Raw genomic sequence first — 16,373 nt, 5'->3', positions numbered from 1 at the left:
TGCCACTCTTCCTTGGTATCCTTATCTCCTCTCTCATCCTTTCTTTTTCTCTCACAAACACTGCAACAATACATCTCCAGTATAACAGAAATGCACTACAACTTCATTGTAGTGCAAGTGCCTATGACACTGCAATAAAATCCCTTTATGTCTTTTCCCACTGTTACAAATATAGTGCATTATACTCATCGTGTGCTTTTCTTTGTTTCACTTGTGCTGTTCAGTATATATATTGATATGTATGTAGCCAGGGCTTGGAAAACAGCTACAACTCACAGCTACAAACTTACTTTTTCACATAGGGCCAGGTAGGTTTTGATAACCTTTTTCCCTTAATAAATGAAATCATCATTTAAAAACTGTATTTTGTATTTACTCGGGTTATCTTTGTCTAATATCAAAATTTGTTTGATGATCTGAAACATTTAAGTGTGACAAATATGCAAAAAAATAAGAAATGAGGAAGGGGGCAAATACTTTTTCACAGCACTGTATGCCGCAGCAGTTATATTCAGCAGAGTCTCAACTTGACTGTTAGAAACACTGATCTTAAAAAAAATCTAAATATTCAAAGAAATATTTAAAAATTCACTGCATTTGGGAGAACAGGAAATCAAGTGCACAGCCAAACAGAAGGGAAAAATAAAGAAAAATTGAGTAAGACTATTAAAATATTAGGACAAATTACGTCCAAAAGGAGATAAAGAGGAAGAAGAATAAAAACAGACATTTCTGTTAAAAGCGGAAGTCAGGTTGTAAGTGGCTGTAGGATTTGAGTGCCATGAGGCAAGGCAAAAGGCATATCATCTGCACAACCAATCTGACCAATCTGATGGGAAAAAAAAACAATAGCCATTTTACTTCTCACATTTCTCCCTTTTCTCCTTCAGTCCCTCCTTCTATCGTAAAACTGGACGAACCAGAGCGCCGCCATGATACTTGCATAGAGTTTACAGTTCGGGGTTCTCCACATCCAACCTTACAGTGGTTCTACAAAGATAAGGTGGGTTGGCCTTGCCTGGAAGTCATCATTATTACAGTGTTTGGTTCACTCTTTGAAATATTAATTTATTTTCTTTTTTTCCAAGAGGAAACAGGACTCCTTCTTTCAATGTGTATTTTCCAATCAGTTCACATGGACAGTATTTGAATATGGCAAAGTGTGATATTTCCATACCTTAGCCTTACTTAGTCTGAAGTGATACCTCATCAAAATTAACTTTGATATCTAGGTGCCACCATATCTATCTATCTATATCTATATATCTATATCTATCTATCAATCTATATGTATCTATCTACACACACACACACACACACACACACACACACACACATATGTATACCGTATTTCCCCAATTAATCGCCCGGGTGTTTAATACGCAAAATCAACTTGGACCCCAGACGTTTAAAAGAACCAGGCAGCTATTCGCTGTAGGCCTTTATTTATTTTTGCACACACCTGCACCAGGCCATTATTGTGATGACAGTTACTGCCCAACATATTTATAGTCGGTCATTTAAGATTACGGTACACCCTTTTTTCTAACATCAGCTAGCTCTCTTATTTTGACAGAAAACGGAAGTGCCACACAGTTATTGTGCAGCTAACTGTTTACTTCTGCAAAAATAAGGTGAATAGCCTTATTTTAGGTTTACCTCAATATAATGCAAATAATCGCGCCGGCGGTTATTCGGGTGGGCGTTTAATACGCAAAATGGGTGCAGACCCCAGGCATTTAAAAGAACCAGGCGGCTATTTGCGGCCCGGCGATTATTGGTGAAATACGGTATATATACACTATATTACCAAAAGTATTCGCTCACCCATTCAAATGATCAGAATCAGGTGTCCTAATCACTTGGCCTGGCCACAGGTGTATAAAATCAAGCACTCAGGCATGCAGACTGTGAAACAAGACATTTGTGAAAGAATGGGCCGCTCTCAGGAGCTCAGTGAATTCCAGCGTGGAACTGTCATAGGATGCCACCTGTGCAACAAATCCAGTCGTGAAATTTCCTCGCTCCTAAATATTCCACAGTCAACTGTCAGCTCTATTATAACAAAATGGAAGCGTTTGGGAACAACAGCAACTCAGCCACGAAGTGGTAGGCCATATAAAGTGACGGAGAGGGGTCAGCGGATGCTGAAGCGCATAGTGCAAAGAGGTCGCCGACTTTCTGCACAGTCAATTGCTACAGAGCTACAAACTTCATGTGACCTTCAGATTAGCCCAAGTACAGTACGCAGAGAGCTTCATGGAATGGGTTTCCATGGCCGAGCAGCTGCAGCCAAGCCACACATCACCAAGTGCAATGCAAAGCGTCGGATGCAATGGTGTAAAGCACGCCGCCAATGGCCTCTAGAGCAGTGGAGACGCGTTCTCTGGAGTGATGAATCACGCTTTTCCATCTGGCAATCTGATGGACGAGTCTGGGTTTGGAGGTTGCCAGGAGAACGGTACATTTCAGACTGCATTGTGCCGACTGTGAAATTTGGTGGAGGAGGAATTATGGTGTGGGGTTGTTTTTCAGGAGCTGGGCTTGGCCCCTTAGTTCCAGTGAAAGGAACTTTGAATGCTTCAGGATACCAAAACATTTTGGACAATTCCATGCTCCCAACCTTGTGGGAACAGTTTGGAGCGGGCCCCTTCCTCTTCCAACATGACTGTGCACCAGTGCACAAAGCAAGGTCCATAAAGACATGGATGACAGAGTCTGGTGTGGATGAACTTGACTGGCCTGCACAGAGTCCTGACCTGAACCCGATAGAACACCTTTGGGATGAATTAGAGCGGAGACTGAGAGCCAGGCCTTCTCGACCAACATCAGTGTGTGACCTCACCAATGCGCTTTTGGAAGAATGGTCAAAAATTCCTATAAACACTCTCCTCAACCTTGTGGACAGTCTTCCCAGAAGAGTTGAAGCTGTAATAGCTGCAAAAGGTGGACCGACATCATATTGAACTCTATGGGTTAGGAATGGGATGGCACTTCAGTTCATAGTATGAGTAAAGGCAGGTGAGTGAATACTTTTGGTAATATAGTGTATATACACGGATGTTCTACTCAAATCAAATAAGAAAATAACAAGAGCTGTTAAATTTCCTCACAAAATGGGTTCCGGGACATGTTGTTTTTTTATACTTGCATAATCCACTTTGTTCACATTTGTTTGTGTACTAAAAGTGTTATTTGTTGCCATGCTATGGAAGTGAATAGAAAGATAGAAATACAGTATTGTGGATTAGCAGCCCAGGGAAACACAGAGCAACTAATGGGGAGATTTCACTTCCATGTACACTCATATCACATCCAGGGAACTAGACAACCCAACACCCAATTATGTTCCTTGCTGATAGTTTGGTGAGCTCCATCTAATCATTAATTAATTTATTAATTCATGTTAATGATATGTTCATATCATATAAGTCATCAATCGGAAATTCAAGCAGGTTTTGGGGGCAAATAATATTAGATGCAAGGACTTCACTGTAAGTTTTTTTCATCTGTTGCTTCTCATTCAGGAGATTCCCCAAAGTGAGTATGTGCGCACTGAGGTGGACACTTACCAAGACTATTTGGAAGGTTGTCTCACCTTTAAGAATCCAACACACCACAACAATGGCAACTACACACTCGAAGCCAGCAACTTCCTTGGTGTAGCCACCAGGACCGTATATGGGCACTTTCTGGACAGACCCTTCACTGGTAAGTTGAGATGGAGGTTGAATGAGAGAGAGGTACATACTGCACTCCTGTCGCATGAGTGATACCAGAAACAGTCTTGCTACCAAAAAATACTGTTCACTCAATTATTATTAGAAACAATCCTATTTCGTGGTAGTTTGTGCAGTTGCCATGGCATTTAATCCCAGATTTGTGTTCTTTTTTTAAATCAAAATGTGATCATAACTCTCAAAGTGTCATGGCCAGGCATCCATCAGTTTCCTTGATTTTTGGTTTGTGATGGATGTGGAAATGTTTACTTTGATATGAACTTGAGCAAACTCTGAAAAAGCTGATCAGTTAGCAAAAAACCACAGAAAACCTCAAGCATATCGTCTTGACACTTCAAATGTGTGCAAACTTCCAACTCATTGCTTTGGTTTTGCGGTTAAAGTTGGACTTGCCTATGATTTCTTACTTTTTGGAAAGCCTACTCAAAGCTTTCATGTATAAGCAGCACTCTGATTGTCTCTATATTATTAGATGATGCCGTGAAATTAAGCATATATTTAGTCTTAGTGTAAATGAGATGTGGTAAATTTAAAAAAGACCATATTTAGATAAAAGGTGATGAATGATCTTGTTAACAAAGTGTTATTTTTGGTGTTCTGCCCTCACACATTATACCACTGCACACTCTTCACCTTCTCACTGCTTGCACCTGTTTTCTCCTCCCTGCTCCCCCATTCTTCCAGATGATTATGATTATGGTAAGTAGTTTTTCTTTTGTAAGAATCTCATTATAGAATTATGATTTTCTTTCTCAAGGTTGTCAGCATTAGTTAGTAGTTCACCATCACAGTCCCTTCATATGAAGAAGGCCCCTGACGTTCACGGCAGCTTAGTTTTTATTTGATTAGCCTCTTTGCATGTCGTCATAGAATGCCTTTTTAATGTATTTGTCAAAGAACATGACTCCTACGAAAGATTACTGGCCTAAAAATGTACATAGCATGATTCTCTTAAAGGCATAATCCAAACTTGGAAGCACTGCCTGAATAGCCTGCCCTGAAGCCAAATGTATCTTTTAAATGTATCTTTTTTTTGATATATTAGCATTCATTTCTTGTAAAAATGTACTGTATTGCCATCCAGTGCACTGAATAGTAGTGATAATAGTGGGTATAAAGGCTATATAAAGGCTTTCTTTGAAAGTGCATTATCTTAAGCTTCAGTTTATTTACAAGCTGCTCCTCATGGCTTGAAAGACTATGGTCTATATGACTACCAAAGTACTTGTAAGTTCTAAATTTTGTTTGGTTACTATTTTGAGATATATTATTCAAGAGAAGAATAGTAGCTTTGTTTACAGTTAGCTTTAGATTGCACAAATCTTAAAAAAAATGGGGGTGGAAGAGTCTACTTGTCATATTTAAAAGCTGACTCTGTGTCCACTCTGGAAATTGAGTCAGATACAGCCTTTAATGCAAACTTGTGTCATACGCATACAAGTTAGCATTAGCATTTGACACATTTTGACCCAAGTCATTTATATAAAACAGAACAAGATGGGTCCCAGGAGAGACCTGGAACCCACACCATTTAATTTAATCTTAAATTCAGTTATATAATTTCCAAACCACTGTAACTGTTATTCTTTCTAAAAGCTGGGATGAAACTAGAAGGTACAAGTAGTCACTTATTGCAAGTCAATGTCCTCAGACAATCTCTACACAATCTGCCAGCAAAATCAGTTTGGAAATAGCCAGTTCTGACTGTGATTCTGAAGTCCAGCCTGTATCTTTTTGTGTCTTTCTAGAAGTGACCCCGACTCCAACCATCACAGTGACTCACAGACCTGAGGAAGACACTTTTGGGGTGAGTGGTGACAAAATTTGAGCCAATATGTGTAGCATTTAGCTCAGGTTATATCCTGCGTACATTCTGTTGACTCCTTTGGCTGTGGTGGAAAACAGACAGCTAATTGTAATTAACTGAGCCTTGCATTTTTTTGAAAACACAGAATAGTCCAATGCCAATATAACCTCAGTTTATGCAATTTTTAGAATGTTTATTAGTATGATAGTGCTTTAAACTGAAGCTGTTTTCATAATATTTTTGCTGGATTTAAGTACAATTGGTTTGTAAATTTTGTTAATCCCACAATTTTGCTGAGGGGAAAAAGGAGGAAAGCTGTAAAATTCCACTTTATTTTTGATTGCAATTGTCATCAAATGCCTCTGTAAAATCTTAGAGAGACTGAAAGAAAGAGAAAAGGAAAGAGAAATGTAAAATGAGCCAATGTAATGTAAGAAAGAAATGCTCAGTGTGCTATTTTAATCCAGCCTTTTCTTCCTTTTCCTCTGTTCTGTCTCATCTGTTTGCCTCTATCTGCCTAAATCCCCTTGTGGCTGGTGAGCCTCAGAGTTGGTTAGAAATGTAATTGAGTTCATCCTTCTTCTGTAATTGACTGGGAAAAAATAACCATTGCAGCAAAGGTTTTAGTTGAGTGTATGTGCAAGTGTGTGTGTGTGTGTGTGTGTGTGTGTGTGTGTGTGTGTGCATATGTCCATGCATTTGTATGTATGTGTGGCAGAGCTTTTCAGAAACAGAATAGGTGTAATGCACATTCATAGTGCATATCATTATTGTTATTATTAGGTGTCCGAGCATCAAGTGCTGAACCCTTTTGTTTTTGTATGTTATATATAAATTTAACATATATAAATTTACAGTTTTTCTCAATTGCTTAGACACAATTCCTGGAACAACTCACCATTTTCTCAAATCTTCACACACAATTCTAAAAACTCACACCCAACGGTACAAACATCCAACTTCTGGGTCCCAATTAGGTTTTACCCTCAGACAACACACACAAGGTGTCAAAACACAGACTACATGAGTGTTTGTTACACACTGGAGGGATTAATTCAAAACGCTGCCACCAAAATGTCTTCCATATTATTTCCATATTCAGCACATGTACAGGTTCATCAGCATCAGCAACAGCATCAGCATCGGCAACAGCATTAGCATCGGTAACAGCATTAGCATGATCTTGTCTCAGGTCAGGGTCAGGCCATAGTATTTTGTCAACATCACACATATCTGCTCTTGCCAGGCAGCATGGGAAATATCCCCTTGTGTGATGGATCCAAAGCCTGGATAGAGTCCAGAGAAATGTCTTCACAGGCATTCATTCATGCTTCTAGGAGATTGTGCTGTGTGTATGGGTTGTGGTCATACACCCTCCACCGCCATGCTGAGAAAAACTCCTCTATTGGATATCGAAAAGGACAGTGAACCTGGGATGGTCATTGAACCAGGTGCGAACCAGAGCAGCCTGATGGAAGCTCACGTTATCCCAAATGACAACATATTGGGCTTGCTCTGGTTGCCCTGGCTCCCCTTCCTGTTGAAGAATGTTATTGTACAGCTGATCTAGAAACTGAAGGAGTAGTGCAGTGTTGTATGGACCCAGTATGGCATGGCGGTGGAGGATGCCACGATTGCTAATAGCTGCACACATGGTGATGCTGCCTCCCCTCTGGCCTGGAACTTGTGTGATTACTCGGTGTCCAATGATGTTGCGGCCCCTTTTGCGCCTTTTTGTCAGATGGAAGTCTGCTTCATCGATAAAGATGTATTCATGAGGGTCAGCCATGGCATCCGTCTCAAAGATTCTCTACAGGAGTCAAAAACACACATTTTACTTCAAACACAGTACTGTGTGTATTGGAATGAAAGATGGGCCTTTACTCTACATTTCTGTGTTGTATAGCAATAACCTGCACATATTGGAATTGTTGCTCCTTAACCCTGTCAGAATTCCTCTCAAAAGGCACACGGTAAAGTTGCTTCGTCCTTATGTGGTTCCGTTGTATTATCCGGTCAATGGTAGAAAGGCTTATTCTGTCAGTTCCTTGAAGGATTCCCTGGTCTTCAGTAATGCGGGTTTGAATTTTTCTCAGAATTTTTCTCAATCACCATATTCACCAAGGCAGTCTCCTGCTCAGCAATCGGTGCCTCCCTCCAATCGATGGCTGCCTCTGAGTTCACCAGAAATGAAATTTGACCATTACTGACCTATGGTCATCCATTACTCAGTACAGTATAGTACAGTAAAATCTACATAGTGGATATTCTGTCAGTATGCACTACAACATTACTGTACATGTACTGTGATACAGTACATGTATATGTGCGGTGACAATAAGGCAAATTACCTGTTTTCCCACCTGAAAGTACGCACAATCGATGCGACTGTGAAATGCTCAGGTTTGGTTGAACTAGCTGGCCAGCTTCTCGCATAGTCCTCCCGTGTACCACCACATGATGAACTAGAGTGGCACATATTGCATCAGAGATGATTTGTCTTTGTCGTCAGGTTTTCTGTCTGACGGTGATGACTGAAGTCTGAAAAATGCTTATAACAGTACTCAGGATTGTTATTTTTTGTACCAAATAGTTAAATAAAGTTGTTAAGCAAGAAGCCATTGACTTTGGAATTGCATGTTTTAATGAGGCCACTGTCACCACCGTCAGATTAGTGTCACCACCTTCAGAGGCAGTTATATTTGTTTTAAATGAATATACATACAATATGTTTCTTTGCTGCTGTTGAATTATTAAAGTATTAGTCTCTTTTGATACAAAAACATGTTTTTCAAATTAAAAAAAAAAAACATTACAGTGATGGTGTTGACAAAAACAAAGTAGCCTAATGACTGGAAAAACACCTATTTTATGAAAAAAATGCAAAATGAGGAGGTTGCACCGGTACATTGCTGAACAGCCAAGACCTTGGCCTATAATGATATACCTTCAGATTTTGTAATTTAACTCACTTTTGTTTTGTTTTTTTTCCAAATTCAAACCTGTTTTGTCCAAATTTCCAAGAATCAGTGGTGTGTTAACAATTTTTAGGCTGAGTGTTTGCACCTGGAGAAAGGTGTGGTCTCTGAGTTTAGGTCATGATAACGTGAGTTAATTATATTGAGGTGAATTGTGTTTATGGTTATGGGAAATGTGTGTGCTTCTGGGAATGACAAAAAAGTTTGGGTTTTTGTGCTACAGGAACCAGTTTTTGTGTTTTAGCAATCAAGAAAAACTGTAAAAGAAAACATTTTTTAAAGAAAATGTGCATGGAACACAGACCCAAAGAAGACCACAACCCCAAATAGCTTATCTCGTGGCTCTCTAAAATAATCAGAATATACACAATTTAAAAGTCTTCACTGTCTCAGGTTCACCTAAGTCCTACACAGCAAATTTTGTATCCATAGACCCAGGTCTCTAGGTGAAGGACTCATTTGGTCAAACTTTACATTTTCAGATGTTTATAATTATTCCTGGCCTACAGACTCAAGACTGGTGTCATATGATCGACAGGCTCATGCTGTACACCCTTCCAACTGTATAGGGTGTTTCCAGATGTGCCATATTGGCTTTTGCACCATTTAAAAAGGAGCAAATTCCTCCTGTACCATGAGTCTGATACCATATAGCACCTAAGGACCTTCATGATAAATAATTATCCACAAGTCATTGTGGAGCAGTACATCCCCCAAAAGTGATGTGGTTATGTTTCAACCCCATGCCATTTGTCTATTTGGCTGGTTGTTTGCAGGATATCTTGAGAAGTTATGAATGGATATGGGCTAGGAAAGAACTGATTAGATGCTGGTTGGTCAAAAGGGGTGTGGCGGTGGATGTCACTGATCACAAAACTGCATATCAGAAGCTGTTATCATCTATTCCTATTGTTAATCTGTCTTAACCAATCAAATGGGACCCTGAAGCCAGACATACAGTGGTGTAGCATAAAGACCAACAAAGTCAGTCTCAGAGGGAGGTGGTTGGGTGGGTGGATAGGTCAATCACATGGACCTTCACTCCAGAGCCCTGGGATCGACACCAGTCTCAAGCAAGAACCATGTTTGTTCTTAGTTAGCTAACGTTACCTGGCCAACATTACCTAGCAAATATTAGCAATCATTGTGTGAAGTTTTCTAAGTCCCCTTAAGTTACCTTTTTCATGACCTTTTCCTCAACTTAGCCATGACCTTTTTTTAACCTTAACCATTACCATTTCCTAAAATCAAGCATCATGACAAACCCTTTTCTAACCTTAACGTAGACCTTTTCCTAACCTAGTTAACAAAAGCTAATAAAAGTGGCTAAAGCTAACGTTTGAGTGGTCAAGAGCGGCTAACATTAGGAATAGTCCATTCAATGTTGTGATAAGTCAAACCAGGTGTTGAACTTCTGTGTATGTCATAGCCAATGCAGTAGATTGTACTGTGGGAATATCAGCAACAGTATGCCCAGGCAATCAACAGCAAGAGTTAATTACTATCTTAACAGTGTCCTAGAAACATAATTTTTCCAAAACATCGGCTCAGTAGTGATTCCTCTATCCAGTTTCTTTTTTTGTCTAAATGTTTATTCCATTACATTGCCTCTCCTCTTTTTTTTCCTCTACAGGTCTCCATAGCAGTAGGACTTGCGGGGTTTGCCTGTGTGATGTTGGTGGTTCTCTTTGTTCTCATCAACAAGTATGGACGACGCTCCAAGTTTGGCATGAAGGGTAGGAATCTTACATTTATCTATCAGTCTATCTTTTTTCATTCTGATGTTTCATTTCTTTACACAACTATGCCTTTCTCTGTAAACCTGTTTGATGGTGTGACTGTTATGGGGCTTTGAAGTCCGAGCAGATATTTCTAGCTGGTAAAGTTGATATTTTTGCCAGGATTCAATATCTTTAAAAATCACAGTCAAGGGATCATGGGATGCTACAAGTCTCCATTGAAACTGATAGGCACAATCCCAATGTCTTCTCTAAGCCCTGATCCCTGATCCTGACAGACTTTAAAGTGTCGTCACCTGTGTCATCAGGGTAAATGCCTACAGTGCATCAGAGTTTAAGGGCTTGAGGGGGGAAATACACTACTCACAAAAAGTTAGGGATATTCGGCTTTCGGGTGAAATTTCAGGATGAACCTAAAATGCATTATAACCTTTACAGGTGAACTTAATGTGACCTTCTGTAAACTTCTGAATGCACATGTCCAACTGTTCAGTGTTTCAGTACTTTTTGCACAAGTTGCTGTTCTCTAACAAGGAGCTTAACGGCAAAATTCACACCAGGTGTTTGATGCTCCAGCTCAGCGAGGTCGTATCATTAGGGAATGGCTGCTGGAGACTGGGGTACCTCAAATGGAGTGGCCTGCACTTTCTCCAGACCTGAATCCCATAGAAAACCTATGGGATCAGCTGAGTCGCCGTGTAGAGGCTCGGAGCTCTGTACCCCAGAACCTCAATGTCCTGAGGGTCGCCCTTCAAGAAGAGTGGGATACCATGCCTCAGCAGACAATAAGTCGACTTGTGAACAGCATGAGACGTCGTTGTCAAGCTGTAATTGATGCTCAAGGGCACATGACAAGTTATTGACACTGCCATTTTTTGTTGTGGTATATCCACCACTGTTGTTGGCTTTTGTTTCAAGAAATTGTTTGAGATGAGGAAATCACCAGTGCATGCTTCTACTTAAATGCCCTACTTTCATGATATAATATTACTGTAGCGTGAACTTTTTATATTTTCCATAAATTTCACCCAAAAGCCAAATATCCCTAACTTTTTGTGAGTAGTATATGAGGAAAGTGGAACAGCACACTGCAACATCATTTTATCTTGATGACACCAGCTATTACTTTACTTTACTTACTTTAATTGTTAGCACATTTGTTTTAAGTTATTCCTTTCAATACATATATATATATATATATATATATATATATATATATATATATATATACAAATTGCAAGAATTTACATTTTGCACTGTTAGATCTTACTGCGTCCAACCTCAGCAGCAATGGCTCGCTGTGAGGGCCTTGTTGTTGGACCTTGCTTATGCAGCTCAACAATCCGATCGCGTTCAAAGAGAGAAAGCTTTTTTACCTTTGCCATCAGGAGGTCATGACAGTGTGGATATCTGACAGAAAATGACACTGAATCCACATTTTTGCCAAGATTTGAGCTTTTAAAGGCAGTGGTCTTAAACTTTTGATCAGCTGATGAACAGCCTATTTCACTTTAATGGTTGTTTGCAATAAATTGCTTACTCTTTTTTTTTTTTTTTTGTCTCACTCCCATTTCTTCTTTTTGCATTTTGAAGCTCTACTTAGAACCTTCTTAAGATCCAACAGTGCAAAATGTAAATTCTTGCAATTTTTCAGCTGGTCTTAAAATTTGGATCAGGAGTGTATATGTGTGTGTGTGTGATGTTTGGCCGGAGAATGTTATTGAAATAAATTATACTGTTTGATGAAAAGCGGTAACGTTCGAACAGATAATCCTCTGGAAATGACAGGACATGTAATCTTGGTTGGAAGATTCTCTCGTGACATAAGGCATTTCGAATCAGTTCGGCTTCGATATCAATCAGGAATGAATGGGCAATCCGTGCCTAACAGCTTTCATGTGGGATGAGACAGGTAGAAACTCAGGGTTTCTTAAAGTAAACCTGCCAGTGAGCAGGCAGATAGATAGATATCTATATATAGATATGCTTTTTTTTAACTTTTTTTTTTTCTTTTTTACATGAAAGCTAACATGTTCACTTAGACAGGGAGGGTGTATGCACTCACACATGCACACACCCCATATCTTAAGGGCATAAACACAGAAACACCATCTCAACCATCTGTTGATTACATCCATCTGTTCATTTAGAGCTGCCTTAGAGCGGATGCACATTTATGGCTGGGGGGACATGCACTCGCACACATACGCACAGACCTTCACAGACAAACACACACACACACATACACACACACCCTCATAATGCAGGCTTTTCACTTAAGGCATACACAGAGATACATGTGTTGATATCAACTCTCAGGCCCTCAAAATGGATCATTTTAAAAGAACAAGTAGCAGACCAAAAATCTGATGATTCCATAATGCCTCCATAAATCCTTGTCTTCCTACACTCTGTTCCTGTGCTTGAGGAGGAAATTACATATCTGTTTTCCCCTCAGAAGGAATATTGTCATTTTTATCGCAGTGCAATCTTGTTTCGGATTCAATAGTCTTTTAATGTCCAGAAAGCACCAAGAGATGTATATCTGTCTGTCTGCCAGTGTCTGTCTCTCAAACTCTGTGTCTGGCTCTTTGAAACTTTACTGGCACAATAACGCCTTTCTCATATAGTGCAAGTTTGAATTCACAAACATATCAGGTCTTACCATTACATCTCAGCATCTTACAAGCAACACTTTTATGCAAAATTCAAAAAACTACAAGTTAAATTATGCTACACATAGCACCATATTACTCATAACTGTCCCTCCGTGTGTGGCAGGAAGATATAGTTCATTCTTCAGATAAGTAGAAATGTGTAATATATGTGCCATATCCCATCATATCCTGCCAGAGAACCACCCTGGCAGGATATGGCAGGAAGGGAATGAGGGTTTATGATTCTTTATGATAGATATAGATAGATATAGATATAGATATATACATGTAGTGCTATGCATAAAATTTGCTGTGATGTGAGCACATGTCCGCGGTGTGTGAGGTTGGTGATGTATGGCCGGAGAATGTTATTGAGATAAATTATACTGTTTGATTAAAAGCGGTAACGTTCGAACAGATAATCCTCTGGAAATGACAGGACATGTAATCTGGGTTGGAAGATTCTCTCGTGACATAAGGCATTTCGAATCAGTTCGGCTTCGATATCAATCAGGAATGAATGGGCAATCCGTGCCTAACAGCTTTCATTTGGGATGAGACAGGTACAAACTCAGGTTTTCTTATAGTAAACCTGCCAGTGAGCAGGTTATGTTCACAGAGTCTGTTACCATGGTGACTGACTCAGAGTTTCGTTTTCCTCTCTTTCTGGAACGGATAACTCAGAGTTTCCCTCATCTCAGGGTTAAGTTACTCTGAGTTTTCACATAACCCACTTTCTGGAATACACCCAGATCTTTGAATTCCTCACTGCACTGGGCTGCATCTATAAGGAGGTAGATAAGGAGGACAGATGGTTAACTGAATGCTGAAATATTTGCTGTTGGCAGTTTCTGTGAAAGAATACTGGCATCAGTATTTTCATCAATCACCAAACAGAACACTAAGGGCTCTAGTTTCGCAGACCTGCCGAGGCGGGGGCGCAGTGCAGCTGCACTTCACCAACTGGGTGTGGCCAGGCAGATTTTGCAAGTTTGGCACGCCGTGCTCGGTGGCACAAGTACTACACCGTCCCTCCTACCGGGTGAAGAGAGGAGAGAAGGCGTGGAGTGGGTTTGACACAGCTAATTCACTTTAAACCAATCAAATGAGCCCCTGTCCTCGCCTTTAAAATGCGCTGCACAAAGGCGTAATGAACATTTACACAACTGACATGGAGGTCTACTGCCTCAGGCGGAGTGGAGCCGGTGTAGTGGAAGTTTGGCTGACAGGCGGCCACACGTCACCAAAAGCTCACAGGCAGGTTTCCAGAATGTCAGACACATTAACAATGAAATAAGTACCCACAAAAAACACTATTCAATGCTACTATCTCAATCAGCACATAAATGTATCTCCATATCAACTGTCCCGTCACAGCTGATGTCAGATCAAAGGAGATTGGCACCATTTGTGCTGATTGTGAGGTTTTGGTGATGTGCGCCGGTCAGCCAAACTTCCACTACACCAGCTCCGCTCCGCCTTGCGCTGAAAGTAGACGTGGTTTCAGATGGCGAGCTTTTGGCGCACCTCGGCGAAGCCTTTTGGCAGGAAACTGTCACTGCACCAAGCCGAATCTGTCGGCACCTCCCCCCGCTGCAACGCCACTCCCATCTCAGCGCACCTTGGTCTGCCTCTGTGCGCGCCTCGGGTTGCGCTGCTCGAAACTAGCTCTGCGCAGGGTTCGCCTCACTGCGCCACCCTGCACTGCGCCGGGAAACTAGAGCCCTAAATGTTTGCATTTTTTATGGCCTGAAAATGGTCAACAATCCAAAAAGTATTGCCATTTTATATCAGCACACATTGATCAAACCTGAATATACTGTATCTGTACCCAAAAAAATCCCCTACAGGTCCTTTATGTGTATCTCCATAACACTATCAAACCCCAGTCACATAGAACTTGATAGATGCTTTCCCATTTTAAAGCAAGCGGGTATAAACATAATATTGTATTTACCGTGACCTGCACGAGCTTTTATTCTGGTTCTAAGAGACTAAACCAGCAATGACAGGGACACATCTGTTAGGCTGTTACTTGATGGGAGTTGAAGTGTAATTCGATGTGATTATTGTGGGATGTATGTGTCCTTGATTTGGTTTTGGAATGATAAAAATGGGTCTGGTGGGTTTTATGGTTCTTCTCCCTTTTTAGTGTTTTAAAGCCACAGCATCCTCCCAGGATACCAGCTGCCAGTCATTAAGTTTATGCGATGTTTGACTTGGGTCATGTTCTGTCTGCTGTCTGCTTCTGTATGCTCTCTCTTCCTCTCTCTCTGCAAAATGGGACAGATATAGGAAGAGAAGGAAGGGAGAGCCATCAAGACAGAAATATTGCATTATGTCATTCATTTTGGTGTGCTTGATGTAATGCTTTCACAACTAATTTGTTGCATCCAGCTTCAGCTTTGAGTCTGTGCCACACCATCATAGCACCCACTGAATCGAGCTGAGTTTAACTAACCTGAAATGATACGAAGAGCAAAAACATTAAAAGAAAAAATGATGTGAAAAAAGTACCTCTTTTTGACCAAAACAGTTCTGGTTCTTTTCTGCTCACGATTCATGGAACCAACATGCTAACTAGCAAACCGGCATGCCTATAGATGCTGTCTAGTTTGCTTTTGTTTGTTGTACACAGTGCAATGACAATAAAGACATTGAATTGAACTGAATTGAATTGAATTGATTTGAACTGATTTGAATTGATTTGATTTGAATTAATTAATTAATTAAATACAAGGATACAAGGATACAAGGAGGTTTATTGGTCATTATACAACAGGTTGTATAATGAAATTAAAATGTGGTTCCCTCTTGTGATAATAATTGTGAATTGTGGCCATGTTTGCTCCGATCCTAGACGAAAAATCATGTCATGCGTTTTTTGTTTTGTTTTGCGTGTGTGTGTGTGTGTGTGTGTGTGTGTGTGTGTGTGTGTGTGTGTTTGTTTTGTTTTCTGGTGAGTTCACCCACTTCAAGTCAACAGCTGACAGATCCGACAAACAAGAAACACAACACTGTAAAAAATGTCTGATAGGTGGTTAAAATAGGTTACATTGCCTGACATTTCACCCCTGTTAAAAATGAGTATAACTGCCAGCACAGTTTTATGTCAGCAAACTATTAATGTAATCTTCACAGGGTTTTTGTGTGTGTGTGTGTGAGAGAGAGAGACTCCAGCAGTAGTTGCTGAAGTTTAATATTTTAATTTGTGTTATTTTTGAAACGGTTTCTCTTCAAAGCCATATGACCTCTGGCAGAGAGCCAGAAATATCTCATGAGCCACAGGTTCTAGACCACTGGTATAATAAAATAATATGAAATAACCTGAAATTGATACAGAGAGAAAATAAAAAGCTAAACATGAGAGGTTTGGGAGTTTTAAGGCATATATTCTACACTGTGCTGTATTATATTTAAATCATGCAGTAATGTATTTTGTAATTGACAAT

At 40.1% G+C, this 16,373-nt stretch overlaps 1 protein-coding gene across 1 annotated transcript in view; it reads left to right on the top strand.

The window, feature by feature from the left end:
• Positions 1-16,373, top strand: part of ntrk3a (neurotrophic tyrosine kinase, receptor, type 3a) — a 296,155-nt gene that overhangs the window by 162,276 nt on the left and 117,506 nt on the right. The window contains exons 8-12 of the mRNA XM_030053332.1: positions 891-1,003; positions 3,528-3,711; positions 4,425-4,439; positions 5,489-5,547; positions 10,159-10,261. Coding sequence (XP_029909192.1) covers positions 891-1,003; positions 3,528-3,711; positions 4,425-4,439; positions 5,489-5,547; positions 10,159-10,261 — 474 coding nt within the window. The remainder of the gene's footprint in view (positions 1-890; positions 1,004-3,527; positions 3,712-4,424; positions 4,440-5,488; positions 5,548-10,158; positions 10,262-16,373) is intronic.

This window comes from Myripristis murdjan, chromosome 6 (assembly GCF_902150065.1).
Source record: "Myripristis murdjan chromosome 6, fMyrMur1.1, whole genome shotgun sequence".
Classification (NCBI taxonomy): Eukaryota; Metazoa; Chordata; class Actinopteri; order Holocentriformes; family Holocentridae; genus Myripristis; species Myripristis murdjan.
The sequence above is the reverse complement of the archived record's forward strand: the minus strand, read 5'-3'. Positions and strand labels throughout refer to the sequence as shown.